The sequence below is a fragment of the Balaenoptera physalus genome, assembly GCF_965194825.1.
Source record: "Balaenoptera physalus genome assembly, chromosome: 11".
Classification (NCBI taxonomy): Eukaryota; Metazoa; Chordata; class Mammalia; order Artiodactyla; family Balaenopteridae; genus Balaenoptera; species Balaenoptera physalus.
Genome location: NC_138896.1, coordinates 83,714,192 through 83,733,002, shown reverse-complemented (window position 1 = coordinate 83,733,002; position 18,811 = coordinate 83,714,192). Strand labels below are relative to the sequence as shown.

Below are 18,811 nucleotides of genomic sequence, written 5' to 3'. Positions count from 1 at the left end.
TACACAAAAAAGATGTTAATAGTCTCAATTTATAGAGGAGGAAGCTGAAGCACAGAGAGGCTTAAGTAGAAGGTACAATGTTACATAGGAAGTTAAGTCGCACGCTGGGGATAAGAAGCCAGACCCTCCAGTTATGTCAACATCAAGGGCTGTTTCTGGTCACCTGGAAGGAGGAAGCAGCTATTAACTGCTGCTATTAACGTATAGGTGTTATTCTTTACTGTACAAAAAGTCTGTCTTCTTTCGGTCAATGGTGCCGCCACCATCATGCATGTGTATCCATCTGGATGAAGGCATCCAGGGTTTGCATTCTGCTTCTGAGTGTCTCAGTGCGGCGGTGCTGAGGTGCCGGTAAGAGTCCCGTCCCGCGTCACACAGTGTCACACTCCTGTAACGTTGCCGTCACGCCAAGGAAGCAGCAGCTCTCCATTCGTGTGTGATCGTTTTTGCTTGTTTGTTCTTCTCAGAGTTTGTCATCTTAATTGTCATCCTTCGTGACAGTCACTTTGTCTCTTTACTTTTTTACCATCTCTCTTCACCTACCCGAGCAACTCCCCCTCCACTTCTGGGCCTCCTCCACCCACCCAAATGCAGACCAGCATGTTATAGCAGAGGCTCAAAGGCATGCCTAGGCCAAAATCAAGTACTGTAAACTTCTACCTTTCCTTTATTCGACAGCTTTCTAGTTCAGTTGGCTTTTTTTGTTCATTTCTTTAGAAATTTTGTTTAGCATACTAACCTGAGGCTCAGACTCTCGAGTTTGACACTGTAGGTTTTGAGAGACTCGAAAAGAGAGCATTTATTTCCCAATGTCCACATTTTTTTTTTTTTGTCTAGCTCTGTCTGACATATGCAACATTTTCAAACCTCAATGTCAGCACAAAATAACATTGTTGCATAACATTTTGCATGACGATTTTTTTTCTACGTTATGAGCTTCGATTCTGTTGTATGAAATGTTTACCAAGTATATTGTATTTTTAGTTCCCCTTTGTCAGTGCTCCAGCTAGTACAAGATTGGGTGATAGGAATATTGCAATACATTTCCAGATATTGCAGACAGCAGACGTGACCCAAAAAAATCGTTTCTAAGCACAAATTTCTCCTTGACCTCTGTTGGGGGGGAGGGAGGAGGGACTAGAGGATTTTGCACAATATTTTCTTTAAAGACAACATCTTAAAGAAGTTGCTTTTTGTACCATTTTTACTAGCTAGTGAGTTAGCAATGCAGGTGAAGAGGAAATTACAGTTGTGTCTCAATAAAGTAGCTTGATCTGCAGATAATGGAATTGCAGCTAATTAATAATAAATGAAAGTCTGGCTACATGGGTTCATTGGGAGATCAAACGTTCTAGATTCAAGGATACTTAACCTGCTGACTTTAAATGGTTGCATGTTAAAGCAAAATTGCAAAAGGTTTTATTAAACATACTGTCTGTATATATACATCAGGCATACACATATCTGCGTGCATGTGTACACACTCACAGAAAGACTGCGTGTGCATGTACACTTGATGTGTATCTATTGATATATATGGTAGTCAATCTAAGAGCACTGCATATTAAAACAAATCTTCAGGTGGTCCTAGCTTACGCATCTTGGATTTCTCCAAACACAAAGATCATTCACAGCTTCTAAATAAAAATACATAAAAATATTGATGTGATTTCCATTTCTATATCATATGTCATGGACAGATAGAATTCGCCTAGATTTGGTGAGTGTTCCACCTGAAAGGACAATGTTCTCTATTTTGAAAGTAAGAGATTTCAAAGATGTGCCCCAAGTGGGATTTCCTGCAGATTTGTATTAATGTGCAGGCTTGTCTGCTTCCTAGAAGATGTATGTAAGTGTGTGATGTGTGTATGTGGGTGTATGTGTCAAATGGGTAATAAGCATAGGATGAGGAATTTGCAAATTGATGTGTAAATGTGAATATCAACTAACAAAAAAAATAGTAGCCTATGCATATTTACTATCAAAATGCAAATACCTCACTCTACACATATTACCCCAACATATATACACAGTATGTTTGTAGAAATGCCTGAAAGTCTACTAACAGAATTATGATAGTCCACTTATGAAATTATAAACAGACCAGGTGCCCCAAAAGCACAGAAATCAATCTTGTCACTCATTCTTTCTCCAAATATTTATTGCTCTGGACCAGGCAATGAGCTGTCAGTCCCTAAACTCTGCACATTTCCTTACTCTGAGTGTTGGAGGTTCTCTGCCTAATCTGCATATTTATTTCCCCACAGCTCCCACCTTCATGTCCTAACCTTATATGCAGCCACATTTCCAGCTGAGCCTGGCAGAGACAATGGAGTGTTCCATTGGCCTGAGTCCACAAAGCCCAGTGTCACACCAGTCATCAGGCTCTGTTGGAGTGAAACTTTCAACACCTCAATAACCTTACTCTTAGGTCCATCACTCTTAGGTCCCATTGGCTGGACCACTCCATTTGCACAGTGTTTCATAGAATTTTTCTTTTTCGTTGCTAAATCGTAGATTACTAATCATCTGACATGTTCATCGCCTATTTAACAAATGCACAAGGAAACAATTATGAGGAGCTGCTTGTTTGTTTGTTTTTTTAATTAACAATCTCTACGATTTTGTTTCCCACTCCACACCACGCAAAACCAAACCAGCACCAACAAACCAACCCTTCCTGTGAAGTATTGAGTAATCTTCTTTAGCCAGAAAAATCCTGAAGCCAAAACACACCTGCTTCAGATGAAGAGATTAAAATAAGTTTCAGCAGTCCTTTTGTGCACATATATATCCTCCTTGTAGAATCGTGCTCAAGGATCCTTATTGCTGTTACACCCATGGGCTCTAAATGACTCAGGCATCAAGGTTTGAAGGGGTCTGAGCATGAACTGCAAGTTCCCCTGTGAGTTTAGACTGGTTGAATTCAGGCCATTTCATTGGCTAAGAAAACCTTTATGTTTCAAATAGTACTCTTTTCCCCCACAGGAAAAAAAAATGTAATTTTTGGTAACATAATAACATTGCCAAACAGTCATGAATTTAGCTCTATAAAGGATACAACAGAAATCAGGGTTCAGTTTGTTCTTGAGTGTGATCAAAGCCCTTTCAACACAGTAGAAACTAAAAGAAAAAAATGGAGTACATTGTTGCCACCTAACTGATAACATTTCAGTTGTACCAACCAGTGGCTCAAACCACTTCATCCAATAATCTACACCCAACACTCTTTTAAAAATGCTATCCTGCCTTCTACCTAATGGCCCAAGAATGTCCGTTAATTCTCAGTCTCCTCCCTGGACAATTTAAAACAGCTAGACCTTTGAATCTGCTTTTTTCCAATACCTGTTAAACGTACAGACCTAGACCGAAAAACAATGCTATAGTATCGACTGTTAAGGGACAAATGTGGCAGCAATCAAGACTAAGCTTCTGTTACACCTTCTCACCTCAGGAAGCACGAGCACTGTCTAGAGAGGGATATAAGATAGTCCATTTATGCTGTCTTTAAAGAACATGTGTACAAAATGTCACCAAATTTGAAATGGGCTGTCATAGTCTTAATATAGCTTAATAAGCAAATCGGAAGCTGGAGCACTGCTTTTTCTTAATATGTATTATAATAATGATGGTGATGATAATAAAATGGCTTTATGGTTTGCTCACTACTAATTATGTGGCACTTAACATCTGCATGAAACTTTTAAAAAAATGGGTAACTCTTTGGAATTTCTTATCCACTAGTTCTAATGGCCACAAAACTAGCCTGCCGCTTTCGCTGAATTTTAACACAAATTCTTGTACTACAGAAAATGTAGGCCGGTTAATCACTCCTGCCAAAAAGCTGGAAGACACAATACGTCTTGCTGAACTAGTCATTGAAGTTCTTCAGCAAAACGAGGAACACCATGCAGAGGTAAGCGGGCATCAAGGGCAAAGTCTCTTGTTCCTTAGATGATGTTGCAGAACTGATTCTACCAGCAACATTGTAAATAAGATGCCTTAACACCCATTTTCTTTTAACTGGCCTTGTAAAGATGAATGAAAGTGACAGTTTTGCAGGAGGAGTCTTTGCGAGGTTGTTTAAAGCAACTGAAAAGTGGTTGCGTGATATACGTTTCATCTTGAGTTTTCAGATGTTTCTAGCAACAAGCCAAAGAGGTGAGTATATCTTCAAGATAATTATCAAGCAGCATATGGTTATTGTCAGGAACACATGAAATACTTTTTGGTCTTTTGTGGTTGTTTCTGTTGCTACCACTGTTGTTTCGGTTTATTTTATTTGGTGTGTGGATCGAGAACCGTCTTTTTGAATTTATCTCCGTAACTTAGTCCACTCACCCTTGAGTCTTCGTTGATTAATCTCAGATGACCTGGGTTGCTAAACGCAGTGACAGAAACAAATTATTCTGTGTTGTTCAACTTGTCGATTCTCCAACATACATCTAAATAAATACAGCTTACTTTTTTTTTTTTTTTTTACAAACCACTGTCAAAATGATTATTTTGATAATAATTATAAACTGAGGGATTTCAAGGCTAACTAAATCCCAAACCTGTAAGGACTTAAACAACCCAACCCTTCCAAGAAAAGATTCCAAGATTTCATTATGATCAAACTGTTATATCACTGCTTGTTTCAAAACTGAGATTTAAAATCATCTCTCTTAAAATAGCCTTTTGAAAACTGTACTCATTCTCACTCTTCCCCTCCAAGCAAATCTACAGCAAAGGGGGGAAAAAAGGGGGCATCAATAAAAGTAATGTCAGAAGCACCTAAAATGATTATTCCCATGACTAAATGAAAATCGACAGCATAGTTAAATAATATATAATACACCATAAAGCCAGTCGTCCCAACTAATGCCTGATTGCATATTTAAATTTCCTCCCTGTTTTTCCATTCAATCTTGGCTGATCGTGGCAGGGGAAAGAGGTATGTGACCAAAACGAATGAGTCAGCCACCTGCTGTCATAGTCTGTGCATGCCCTTCCAGCACCATGTCTTCTAATGGGACTTTTCCCAGTGCCCCTGCTTCCTAACACTGACCCAAGGAATGTAACGGCAATTGCCAGTGGATTGCTTGTGCAGTGGGTGGCCCTCCACCGCAGGGTAAATGTGGGAGATTACCTTGCGCGTGCATGAAGCAATTGATACACTTAAAAACCACTGCAGTTCCATCCCAACACACACCTCCTACCTGTCTTGATTCTGTCCCCTTAGCCTGTCGTAGTACCTATGTCCGTCTGTACTTACCTTTACTTCAGCAGATGAGTACCGAGCGTAGTCACCAGTAGTAGCTAGCCAGAGTGATACTAATCTTCCTCTACAGCTGTCTGTATGTCAACCATATATACAGTATTTATATATAGAGAGAGTGCCAGAGAATCATGATTTCCCCCAAAACCCTCTCTGGAATGGGGTGAAGACCGCTTGAGGCAGGTACAACTGACTCCTTCAGCACCCAGCAAACGCACAGCCAAGAGTGAGAAGAGGGGCTAAATCAACACACTCTAAACGTAAAAACATAGGACTCACCTTCAGACATAAAATTAAGCTGGGCTAGAATTTTTTTCTGCTCTATCCTGTGCAACGTGCTTTTCAGATTAGGGGCATCTGGGGTTCAAGTGATGGTAAGTATGTTCTTTCCGGGTGTCCACAAAATCATCTCCAGAGGCGTAGAGGGGTCTGGCCAGTCCTCCCCTGCTGTGGGCATTGAGGCTTTTCCCAAGATGTCAGACCAAATTTTCAAAGACATGGATACAAAGAAGATGGTTTTCCTCACTTACAGTTGTTCTTTAAGTGAATGATAGAAGAAGAACATGGACGTATATGTTTGATTCAATCAAGTTATTTTCTGAGGCTGCTGCAGTCTGAGAAAGGAGGATATTTTCCCAAATTACTCACAAGGGGTACCAAAGAAAAGTTGATAATCCAAAGAAGACATTTTTTTTTTTCACTTTTCCAGAAAGCCCTTTTTCACTATGTGCTAATCACCATCTTAAACTGCCCTCATAACCATCATCACAAAAATATTTTAATCTTACATATTCAAAAGCCATTCATAAATAGGGTAGAAATAAATTCAATTCTTTTCTTGTTTATTAACTTTAGAAGTTAGGAATGTCCTATATGGGAAAAGAATCTGAAAAAGAATAGAAATATGTATATGTATAACTGAAAAAGAAGAAGTTAGGAATGAAAACTTCAGCATACTTTAGAATTCGGAGACCCAGTTTGCTTTTAGATCAATGTACGGGATTATTTCCTGAATTCGTCGTTTCACCCAGTCACAAAACCTCATTACTCAATCGATCAAAAACTACCTGTCTGCTGAGCACTGAGGCAGCTACCTCAGTGCTCTTTTGATGGACAAGGAGGCATCAGGCAGTCTTGACCTTCAGGCGATAGTATGCAGAGTGGCCAGGAGTTCAGGCTCTGAGGTTGAGTTTGAAGTCCAGCGTTGCTGCTTTCTTGCTTTGTGATCTCAGCCTAATTACTTAACCTCTCTTATGCTGTAAATTGGAGATAGTCATAGAATGGACCTCAGATAGCCATTGGGATGGAAGGCCAATAGTAATGCATCTAGGATTATGCCTGACACACAGTAAGCACTCCACAAAGCTTGGCTATTGTATTATTAGGAATACGTCACTAAGGAAACAAAATATATGAATATGTAATCATAAAAAGGACAAAACCTACGTGGAATGTACCAAACGAATGACACAGTCAGAATATGCTGGAAGGAGGTTGGGTTTGAACGGTAGAGTGGGCCAGAAGGGCATCACCACCTGTTCTCAGTGCTCACGTACAGATCGCAACCACCTCAGAAGCTTTTAACAATTGCTGATGCCCAGGTCTCACCCCAGCTCAATTAATTGGAATCTCATAGGGAGGGGCCGAGTACTGGTAATTTTTTAAACTGCCCAGCTGATTTCATGGTAGAGCCTGGTCAAGAGCCTCTGGGCTGTAAACAAGGAAGTAGAATTTGCCCTGGCACGCTGAGGATGAGGTTTTGCTGCCAAAAGGATGAACGATGAAATTTGTTTTCTACTGGCCAGTACTCACTGCCGTATTCTCTGGGTGCTCGATAAACTCTAGAAAATCACTAAAGCCTCAGCATGGATCTTGGCTGTGTGATCATGCTGTTTGGTGACACCACCACACAAATAAAAGTGACAAGTAGAATTGCCTCCCCCCCAAAAATCAATAAGCCTTAAAACTATTTTGAATTCCAATGTAAAGTAATTAACTGTTTCAGGAGAAAAAAAATTCCCCCCAGATAAGACTAGGTCATGTATACACACGTGCAGTACACGGTAGAAGTTGTCACTCGTATCTCTAAATTACAGCTTAATTCTGCTCTCAGAGCCTAAATTATGTGCACACACACACCTGCGCGCACACAGGAATTATGCCTTCATGTACTGTTGCTTCACTTGCCCAATCTCTCTCTCTATGTATATGTATGTATATGTATATATGTATTGTGGTACACAGAGGGGTACATATATACATGTAGTTTGTGTACAAAATATAGAGTGTGTTCAGTGTGGCTGACTATATCCCTAAAGCATACATCTTTGCCTTTCCATTATGAAAAACACTGGGTAAGTATTTAGAAGCCAAAGTACAGCTCCCTTTTGTCTTTGGAAAAAGATTTCTGAAGACTTTAGACACCCACAGACATTGAGTTAGCTCATGTACAAAAATAGCATTCACCTGTATGAGCAAATATAAGATAAATAAATATAATTGTTGTTGTTGCTTTATTTTAAACCTTTGCCTTGCCCACCCTAGATACACAGACTCTGTTCGTTTGATTAAAAGTATGATATGGCTTTTTGGTGATTACTGCCCTTGCCTGAATCTTTTTCTCGTTCTCAGAGAGTCAGGTTTGATTATGAGGTTCTGAAAGAAAATACCTTGGGTGTAGAAAAATAAATTTGGACTTCACTTCTCCGACAAACCCCCCCCCCACTATTTAAATTCTCTTCCTTCACTAGAATCCTATGTTCCTCTGCCAGACTTCCATGGTGATAATTCATATCACAGTAGTCACTGTTATTTGTAGGGCTTCCTATCTATATGATTATTAATGTAACAACCGTAGATAATTTCTCAACACATTATCAAATTCTAACAAGGGACTAAATTTTCTGTAGATAGTAGACATAGGTGCTTCTTATGGCCTCTGGTTTGCAGCTTTTCAATAAAGCTGGTAAGAACCAGGTATGAGGTTGGGCTGAGAAATTTTTAATTACGGGCATTTAGGATTTGTTTTTTGTTTTGTCTCATTTTTTGGTTGTTGTTTTTTTTTTTTTCTTTTTCTTTCTTTTCTTGTCATCCTAGAGCAAAATTGTGTCTGGGAAGGCAATTCAGTCTCTCTAGTAACTATTTTCTTGGACTCACCCTGAAGATGCAAAGTGAAATAAATAACTAAAGAATAAGTACCAGCCGATATTTGGTGTGCCTTTGTGAGTTTTGCAAATATCCTGCATCAGGGATGTTGAGAGTCAGCCCTCCACATAGGGCTGGGGGGCAGGAGTGGGACGCCAGCAAGGTTCAGTATTTAGAAGATCCTTGCCTAGTAGGCAGATGGCTAGGAGAGCTCTGCGGGTGGGGTTGAGGGTTTCTTCCTCTGCTGGATTTAGCCACGTAGTCAGTGGAACAAGCCCCAGAACCCAGGGCTCTCATCCCCAGGTGGTAAAACTACAATAAAACCTCATCGATTCAGACCCAACTACTCTTAATTTGTGACAATTCAATTGTGGATGTGGCTCTTTTAATTTCTCCTAAGTAAAATATTTGACATGGTCTCAACTTTCTCTAGAAATTCTAAAGGCTCGTCTTCCAAGTTTCATCCCAGGATCTATAAAATTAATGCTTCCCTCTCTTTGACTTCACTTTATAGGTCAATTTATCTACAATTATTAGAAGTTTTTTAAAAAAAAAATACTTCTACATTTATGATACATTTATATGATAATCAATACCTTCTACTTGGGTGCCCTGGTACAGACTGCATACAGAAAGTAGCAAAAGGATAGTTCTCTTTTAGAAAGCCCAGTAATTTAGGATTTTTTGCTGACAGACTAGCATCTCTCCTCTCCCATTACTCTGAATCGGTGAGGTTTTACTGTCAATTGAAATGGAAACAGCAGGTGTCTATTTCCAGCCAAGCTGACCTTGCAGAATGGTCCATGACTTGATTTTTTCCATTTAATTTGCAAACCAGCCACATGTTGATAAAGGAGAAGTAAGTAAAATGAAATCTCATGAAAGAAGAGAGATGGACCCCTATTCTGCCTCCTGGTGGCTGTTAGAATATCCCCAAATAACTAATAGATCACAGAAGAGCTTGGCCATTGAACAAACTCTTTCATTTATGGAATTATTTCCATAATCATCTTTCATGTTTCCAAATGCCTTCTCATCTTTTTTTTGGTGAATGCTCCGGAAAGTGTTTCCCATGTAAATAAATACTTTACAGCACTGGGTGGGGAGGTGGGGGAGTAGAAGGGGCTGGCAATTTGTTTTTGTTTTTCTGCTCTCTTTGAAATCAGCAAAAGAAAAAAAGAGAGGGGGGGGCGCCTCTTGACACTGCCACTCATTCTGCATGCCCCCTGCCAGAAATGATTAGTCAACATGCATGCATGCCTTTGAATTGCATTCACATCTGGCCCATCTGATGTGAATGTCACCTCTGAGACCCTGCACAATGATTTCCAAGGACCCACGTGCATGAAAATGAGTTACTTCACTGATATTTTTGGTTTTCAATGTACATATGTGTCCAGCCCTCAGAAAAGTAAGTCCTAATCTTACTGAGTGTCTCCTAGCTTAAAGCCTGATATTTCCTACAGACAGGATGCAAAACCGGAGGCTCCCTGCTTAAAGAGATTTCGACTCAAAAGTTTTGTGACAATCGCAACAATGGTTTCCTTCGCCTTGGTATGAAATAGGAGTGACATTTCCAACGTGTAGGGAAACACGAGTTGCTGAGCTTGTATGAGACCACAGACAATTAACCCCCGGATGCGTAGATATAAGTAAAGAATAATTGCCTATTTTCAAGTTAGACCAGCAGAAAACCCATAAACACAGTGAAGAAACTCCCAAATTCTAATATTTTAGAGCAAGAACTAGCCAACAAGAGTGATAAAGAGCATGACTCAGAACGTACTGAGTTATTGTAAATTGAACAGAAGTTCCACACCTGTCATTTCTGCAGCTGCATCCTCTGACCGGTAGGTCAGAGTAAAGACTTTCTAAGGCAGGCTTGGAATCATGAAAAGCATTGCCTTGGGACACCTAGAGGCCCAACTCTATCCAAAAAAAGCTGTTCTCTTTACAATAAAATTACCAAACCCTGCTGGATGCACAGTGAATCTTGAACAGCCAGGCCTTGACTTCACATCTTAGGTCGGAGACAGAAGCTCATCGCCTCTTTTCTGTTGTTTCTCTGCCACATTTCAAAGGCCTTTGCGTGGTGGTCAGACTTGATGGTGGAACACGCCGAGACGTTCCTGTCACTCTTTGCAGTGGACATGGATGCAGCGCTAGAGGTGCAGCCCCCAGACACGTGGGACAGTTTTCCACTGTTTCAGCTGCTGAATGATTTTCTCCGGACCGATTGTATGTATCATCTTTGACCGTCTGACTTTCCTAAGTAGTGTGCAGATAACAGATTGCTGAAACATCTTTATCCCAGGCAGACTGCAGGTTGGACACAGCTCTTCATAGTTTTATGATTACTTAAAAAAAAAAACAAAAAAACTTAAAGCTGATGAAATTCCCTTTCTTCCAACAAGCGTCCTGTTGCAGGGAAGCCCTCTGTTGACTAGGCAGAAGAACCCAAGAGCAGTGAGAGAGTGGTGCCCGTGCCTATGGGTTTTATTTGCTCTTGAACAAGCTAAATTGACCTCTGCACATTTTGAATTGTTATCAAAAGATGCTTCCTAGATGAAAAACAATTTCTTGCTAAGTAACACCCCAAGCATTTCCAAGTATCTTACAGCAACACATAGCCGTAAAATAGACCTTCCTCCCCAGGGAGAGTGATGACAGAAGAGAGGGATACAGAATGTTCTTTCTTCCTGGTAACGTAAGGGGAAGAAAGGGAGCAGGTGCAAAGAAAACCTAAGAAAAAAAGAAAAAAGTACCAATTGTTGCTTTTCTTGTTCAAGGGGCCATTATTTTTTTCCCGTTTTAGAAGAGTGACACAAATGGGTAAAAGGTTTTTGAATTCCATTTTCCTTCCACGCAGCTTGAAGCATGATGCCACTCATGTACTTTTTTCTTTTCTTCTCCTTCTCCTCCTCTTCCTCTTCCTCCTCCTTCTTCCTTCTGGCTTTTTTTTAGAAGCGGTATATTTAATGTAGAAGACAGTCCTCTCTATGTGTACGTTGTATGCTGATGGAGCAACTGTGGATTCTTACCGAGCTTTTGCTTATCTGTTCTAGATAATTTGTGCAATGGAAAATTTCACAAACACCTGCAAGACCTGTTTGCGCCACTTGTGGTTAGATATGTGGATTTGATGGAGTCCTCAATTGCACAGTCCATTCACAGGGGCTTTGAGCGGGAGTCATGGGAACCAGTCAAGTAAGGAAACCTCTTTTGATACCCTCGGAGTTTGGGTGCAAATGGCTGGAGAGTCATACAGAAATGGATTAATGGTGTCTTATGGTTTTCATTGTTCACATGGATGGAGAGCAAACACCATACTCCCAACTCTCGTGCTCATAGCCTCTTTGTCCAAGGAGGGGAGGGGGGAAGAGATTGAGAAATGTTTTATGAAATGGAATCTTTGCTTTATTGCACAAGATAAATAAGCAATACGGAATATAAACCTGGCTGTGATGTTTGTACTGTGTATCTTACTCCAGTGGTTTTATCCCTAGGTATTGACGTTTCCCAAAGTGTGTTCCATAGGGGTCTAGGCAAGGGGTCAGCAAACTTTTTCTGTGAAAGGTCAGATAGTAAATATTGAGACTTTTCAAGCCACATGATCTCTGTCAAGTCTCAACTCTACTGTGTAGCACAAAAGCCGCAATAGACAATAGGTAAATGAACAAGCGTGGCTGTGTTCCCCTAAAACTTTATTTACAAAAACAGGAAGCTGGCCTGTGGGCCAGAGTTTGTCATTTCCTGGTCTAGGCTTTTGAGACTCTCCTCAAGAAAAGGACTCTGTGGCCAGATATAGTTAGGAAGCTCTATGTACCCTGCTCATCTACCCCACGCCCTTGTCTCCTGGAGAGCCTCAAAGTACACCAGCATATTTCAAAACTCGGAGAATATAGTCATACAGAAACTTGTTTGACTGTGCTTAATCCAGAGTTTCCTAAATGTATTTGACCACACTACTTTTTTTTTTTAATGGGATATCTATCCTGTAGGACCAATTACAGGAAATCCTATAGGTCGTGAATTTGGCAATTTCCATAATTGCTTGGCAAATAGATCCTATCTGAAATGTGTGGCAGATCTGGTGCCACCTCCATTCCCCAGCAAGGAGGAGGGCTGTCACTCAAGGCTGCCAGAGGGTCAGTCTCAGACTCCCCTTTCTGGAGAAGTGGAGAACTCCTAGGCGGAGAGAATTTTCTGGTATGGTTCGAAAAGTTCCAATAAAGCCTGATAGTAGCTTTGCTCTGTTAGATTCCCTTTTTCTTGTAGGAAAAGCATTTTGTTCTTTCTGGTCCTTTACATCTGTGGAATGTGGCAAACAGCATGGAGCAAAGGGGGGTGTGCACAGCACACTGCCAGGCACTTCCAGAACAAATATTCAAAAGCCTTTTCTCAATTTGGAAGCCTTAACTTGTGCCCTGTCTTTAAGCAGTTTTCTGAATTGAGACCCTCCTTCTACTATTACACTTAATAAAATTCTGACTCATAAAGAAATCAAAGCAAAATAGCTTTTTCAGTCTATCCCCCTCTCCACATCTGAGCCACAAGAGAAGTTTCTTGACTTGCCCTACTGAGCAGGTTAATAGGCAGTAGCTCTTCATTTGCAAGTATCAAGATATCTAAATTTTAGCGTGTAATTCTCAGGGTTATAACAGTCTCTTAATACGGCCCTGCTGACTTTCAGCTCATGAGAATAGAGCCAGGACCCTTGATGATAAAGCATGAATGAGTGATTGTATTTTTTTAAAATGCTCACTCGAATCAAGGCAGTTGTCCTGTGCAGAACAGTTGTGAAAAAGGAAAAGGTTAAAATGAGTAATATTCACATTTTGCAAGTAGCAATGGGCTTGAAGTAGCATTTACTTACTTGGGTTTAAATGTGGAGGCTACTACCCCCAGCACACGCAGGAGGAAATGATGGGTCTCCTTCCCTGTTTCTTAAGGAGCCCTAGAGGTAGGGCCCTTGTTCTGCAGTTAGTAGCCAGAAGGCAAGGGCTTAAACCTCTCTAACTGTCTACTCATCTGTAAAACTAATTCTTAAAGATGTCTCTACTCAGTGTCTGAGAATTGTCATGAAGCTCTGTGATAATGTCACTGAAGTCATTTTATAACCTGCTAAATTCTTTAGAAACCAAGCTAATGACTGCTATGCCTTCTGAACCATAACGTATACTTGATCAGTCAGAAGTAAAGGTAGACTTGAAATCATTTTCACAATTGGAAGTCTTAGTCTGGGAATGTTTTCTCAGGGTTTTTTTAAGGAGTGAAAAAAAAATAAAGTATGAACTCTCGGATCAGTAATTTAAAGATCGGAAAATTAGCAAAGGATTGATCATTCGTGACTAACAACCTGAGAATATTTTATAGGGATGTGTTTTGTTTCTTAAGTAGCTTTTGGCTGTACAAAACTGTGCTGTAGGCTTGTGAATATGACTGTGGTTTGTTTAATTCATACTAAATAGTACGTGCTTTTCGGAGCAGGTGGAGGTATTGGAAAATGACAACTAAAACATAAGCTAAATTAAAATTGTTTGAAATCACCTACATTTTATTAGCTGATTTGAAAACAGAATGTGGATGCCATGGGACAGATATGCAGAATGGCCAGCACAAAATGAAGGGTATGAAAAAATTGGGAACACACTTATGTGATAGGAAGGAATAAATCTCTCTACTTCTTACTATGCTAAGAGAAAGTATGAGCTTCTATCTAAGCACTAGATAGAGGGTTGATAAAGAAGCAGAGGTTCTTTTTTTTTTTTTTCCAAGTAAATAATGATCTTTTGGGGATATTTTTCACCAAGTTCACTCAAAAATAAGAAGCTGACTTAGATAAATAGATTGTTTGCTCAATCTTCTCTAATTTTGACACATGATCCCACAGTGTACACACATGCACACACACACACGCGCCCCCAACAACCCTTCTCTCAAACAATTCTTACACTTTAATAGTTCTGTTCTACTTTTCAAAAGTCATGATTATAGGTACCTGATTATAGGTAAAATGACTGAGAAATGCATTGCAAAGCTTACTTCAAGAAAAACTAGTACAGTTGACCCTTGAACAACACTGATTTGAATGGCACAGGTCCACTTATATGTGGATTTTTTTTCAGTAGTAAATAATGACAGTCCTGCATGGTCAGAGATTGGTTGAATCCACAGATACGGAACTCAAGATAAGGAGGAACCACAGATACAAGGGCTAAATATAAAGTTATATGTGAATTTTTAACTGTGCAGGGGTCAGTGCCCCTAAGCCCCGTGTTGTTCAAGAGTTAACAAAATATTGCAAATGTTAAAGAAAAACAGAACTCTGACAAGGAAATGCTACCAATATATCGAAGTAGCTAAAAGCAGATTTTAAGTATTCGTTATTGTTCAGATTTTCTTATTTCAAAATATGGTCCTATGAAAGAAAATAGAGATATCATCGTCATTTGGGTTTGATACAACTGAAGTTATTTGATAGAAAGGGTAAAATGTCTGAGTCCTTATTGCTTATTTCTCTAGAAGGGTGGCCTTCCATCTCTGAGGAGAGAAAAGGGAAGCTGCATCTCTGTTTCTATTAAGCCAGATCATGATGGTCATGATTTGAATCTCTAGGCATTGGTGGAAAATGTCATCCCATAGCTTCTAACCACAGCTGAAGATAGCCTCTCGAGCGCAAGCCCAGGCTGGACCCCATGGCCTTCTCCGGGGGTCCATGAGGACACGTCATAGCGCCACCACCCGCAGCTGGGCAGGTTGTTCAGAACCCTCCCAGCAGCCCTGAATATGAGCTTGTGGTCCTACCTAACAGGCGGACCACACTTCTGCCAGCTCTTTAGAGTTGGTTTGTTGCTCATCTAGTCATCCTGACCTTCTGTGTGGAAGAAAACTTAGAAAGCATCTAATCCAAAGCTTGCCAAGTCTAGAAACCCCTCTGCACTACTCTTTCCTTGACAGGTTGTCTCTTAGTCTCTACTTAAACACTTCCAGGCACAAGGAATCCACGCTTCACTGTTGCCCATTTCAGGTCAGGATGATTCTGAATTATAGAACTAAACACTGTTTCTTGATATATGCACACTGAAAACCTTGGGTTTCTCATTTCTCAAAGTGCACTTTATCTCTCTCTGCCTGAGACAGACATGTGAAAAGTATTTTCGAAACAATGTCTTTTCCCAGATTGTCAAAGCTGTCAATATCTTAATGATAATAAAATGTCAGACCAAGGATACCTTAGCAATAGGTGGGTGGCCTGGTATGAAATAGACAAGTATTAGACAAGGAGTCAGGATTCTTAACTCTGCCAGTAATTTGCTGAGTGACCTTGGGCAAGTCAGATGACCTTCCTGAGCCTCAATATCCTCCTTTGTAAAACAGGAACTTTGAATACCCAAGACTTTCCAATACTAACATCCTAGGAAATGTGATTTTCCGTATTCACTTCATATATACATTTAATCAGCACTGCCTCCCTAACACCTAGAACAAGGCCTGGGACAGGTGTTCAATAAATATTTATTGACTAGCTGACAATTATTAAGAAACCCATACAGGCTGGAAATTGTAAGAGTACCACAGGAAAACTATGGGAAGAAGGAAGCAAAAGAAAGATACATTCCCCTGATCGGGGATTTCAATCTGGTTGGGTCTGCGCAACATGCACACAAGAAAAATGACTTTAAATACTTACCAATGTACGAAGAACATAAGGAAGAGTTATGAGAGCATAGGTAGAAGGGAATGAACCTCCACTGAGGAGTCATAAAGGAAATAGCTTGGAGAGTATTTCAGAAGGGGTAGGGATGTTGGGAAAGAACATGAGCAAAAGTAAAATTGGAGGGAAAGTAGGGTAGGTAAGTAGAAACAGTGAATGTTTGGTTTGGGCCAGCATGGATTATAAAGGAGACAAGCTGTAAGGTTGGAGAGATAATGGGAGGTTCTAAAATCCCGTGAAGCTTAGAACTTTGTTCGCTAGGTCACGCATTCTGAACAGGGGATTTACAGCTCCCAAAGATGGTGGAAATTGGTTCTTGGGGGGGGGCCAGCGGAGGAGGGTGTGCAACAAAAGAAATCTTCTTCTTGTTGTGTATATGTATAAAGCACAGGTCTATATACAGTACATAAGCAGATATACAGTATATTGGTGGTATTAAACTTTCATGGGGAAAGCAGTTCAGGGATCTGGTGGTGGTAGGAAGTAAAAGCTTGAGAAACATCCCTCTAAACTCTAGAAAGATATCAAAGAGTGCCCCATGCCCCTAAGTAGGGATTAGACCTAAGAGTAAGCCAGGAAAGAGGTTTTAGTGTTCAGAGCACCAAGAGAAGACAAGATGTACCACATATATTCATGCAACAAAAGGCTCATAAAGTGGAAGGCATTCTGTGTCTTAAATCTAACCCTATCCATAAATCCGAAGCAGAAGACTTTGAGAAAAGACCCAACCATATCCTCCCTGCACAGAGACCCAACCTTATTAGAATTAATCCTGGAAGGAATGACTCTGCCATCCGTAGAAATGATGAGACATGCACACATTTGTACCTTTCATCCATGTGACAGAGAGAGAGCAGATGAGAATTTTTTAATCCAGTGCTCCAGGGATGGGTCCTTTGATACGAATGGGAGCTACCCTTTTTCAGCAGTCCCCAAAATGAATGAGCCTAATTTTTAACATGTATCCGTTGTTAGGATTGCAATTTACACTTCTTACACTATCCAGAGATATCCAGTTATGATTTTCACAGATAAGCATGCTGGACTTGTTTTTAGGCAGTTGCTAAAGGACCCTCTAAAATAATAATTTGTTATATCCATCAGCAGCTCCAGGAATGCTACAGGAAAATTCCCCCTTTTTACATATAATGCTTGGAATTGTCTCTCTGGTTATTAATGTAAGTTATTAATAGCCAAATGAATTATTAGTAACATTAGTAATACACTGTATTATTTTGCTAAGAGCAGAAATATCAAGCATGTTTCTTCAGCCTTTTAAAAGTAGATCACGATACTATGTCACAGGAAGGAAATGTTTCTATGAGTGCAGTGCAGCCGTCCAGCCAAAACGTCATATTTTACAAATACAATATGTTTTGATTAATATAAGTATTTTTTAAAATTTTCATGTTTAAAACGAAGCTCATTTTTAATTTGTGTGCCCACCAACCGCTAATATGTTTAAAGTTGCTTTTGCATACATTTGTATGTTATTCATTCCTAGCTACTTTTAATGCACTCAGAATTGACGTTTTAACTTTCCAGGCTGCCATCTCGAAAGATCTCCTAATTCCTTGATCAATATTCAGTGTGTGTATCATTTAATGATCACATTTGCTTATATAGGCTTACACATGTCTCAGTGGAAATCGCCAACGGTTTTGTTCCATAGCAGTGTTTAAGACTGAGAACCACCAGGGACTGAATTCAAAGGCAGATTCCCCAGTTAAACAGAGAAACATGGAAGGAAAAGTTCCATTTTCCCTTCCACTTAATAGTCAGCTTTAGCTAATCTTCTCTTGAGTGTTCCCACGAGAACACCCTTTCCTCCCAAGTAGAGAAGTGTAATTGGCTTTCCCCAACTGTGAAGTGTAAAGGATGAACCTGTGAGACACCTGTTTCCCTTAAGGAAGAGAATGCCAGGTTGGCAATTTTGCATTCTAGGTTTTTCCATCCACCAGCCGGGGCTATATTCCCATCATGAAAGGGTAGCTCATTTCTAGAGAGAGGCAGGTGTCCAGACTATCTCTAGAGTCCAAAATTTCGGGTGTATCAGGAGATTTGCCCCCCTGAGCAAGCCCAGAGGCAGCTCCAGCCTTTGCAAGAGCTGTGTTAGTCAAATACAGCTTGCCCGGGGCAGAGCTGCTTTGGCAAAACTTGCTCTTCTTCTGCAAGATCCAAAAAGCAAACCTCAACTTCTTTGCCAAAATGCTGTCAACTCCACTTAAACAGGAAGGCTCCTCTCAGATGCAGAGTTAGGCTGGGCTCCACTGTGCCAGTGACTTTGGCTGGATGGAACACCCTTGAAATGCCACTACAGAAGCACGAGGTGCCAGCTGGTTGAGCAGTATATGACACAGTCCCTCCAAAGAGATGTGGGTGATGCTCTCTGAGGTTTTTGTTTTGCTTTATTTTCTCTCTTTACCCATAAAGCCATCCATCTCTCTTTCATCACATCAGTTGATCGATCTTTGTTCAAAAAACAAAACCTGATACGAGGTCACAATTTTTAACTGTTTTACTTAATTTTAACTTTTTACAGAAAATACAAAACTTGATTAATATTCACAAGCTGAACACATCCATGTAACAATCCCACAGATCAAGAAACAGAACATCACCATCACCCCCCAGAAGCCCCAGTCAGCCTTTCTCACAGTCTCTATCTCACTTTCAAGGGTAATTACTTG

General features: G+C 40.3%; 1 protein-coding gene across 24 annotated transcripts in view; it reads left to right on the top strand.

The window, feature by feature from the left end:
* CADPS (calcium dependent secretion activator) overlaps window positions 1–18,811 on the top strand; it is a 490,529-nt gene that overhangs the window by 383,943 nt on the left and 87,775 nt on the right. For 14 of the 24 annotated variants that reach the window (XM_082412095.1, XM_082412104.1, XM_082412100.1 and 11 more), the window contains 4 exons: window positions 3,810–3,916; window positions 9,243–9,263; window positions 10,486–10,642; window positions 11,470–11,611. In XM_082412095.1, coding sequence (XP_082268221.1) covers window positions 3,810–3,916; window positions 9,243–9,263; window positions 10,486–10,642; window positions 11,470–11,611 — 427 coding nt within the window. The remainder of the gene's footprint in view (window positions 1–3,809; window positions 3,917–9,242; window positions 9,264–10,485; window positions 10,643–11,469; window positions 11,612–18,811) is intronic. The other 10 variants (XM_082412101.1, XM_082412083.1, XM_082412098.1 and 7 more) reach the window with 1 other exon arrangement.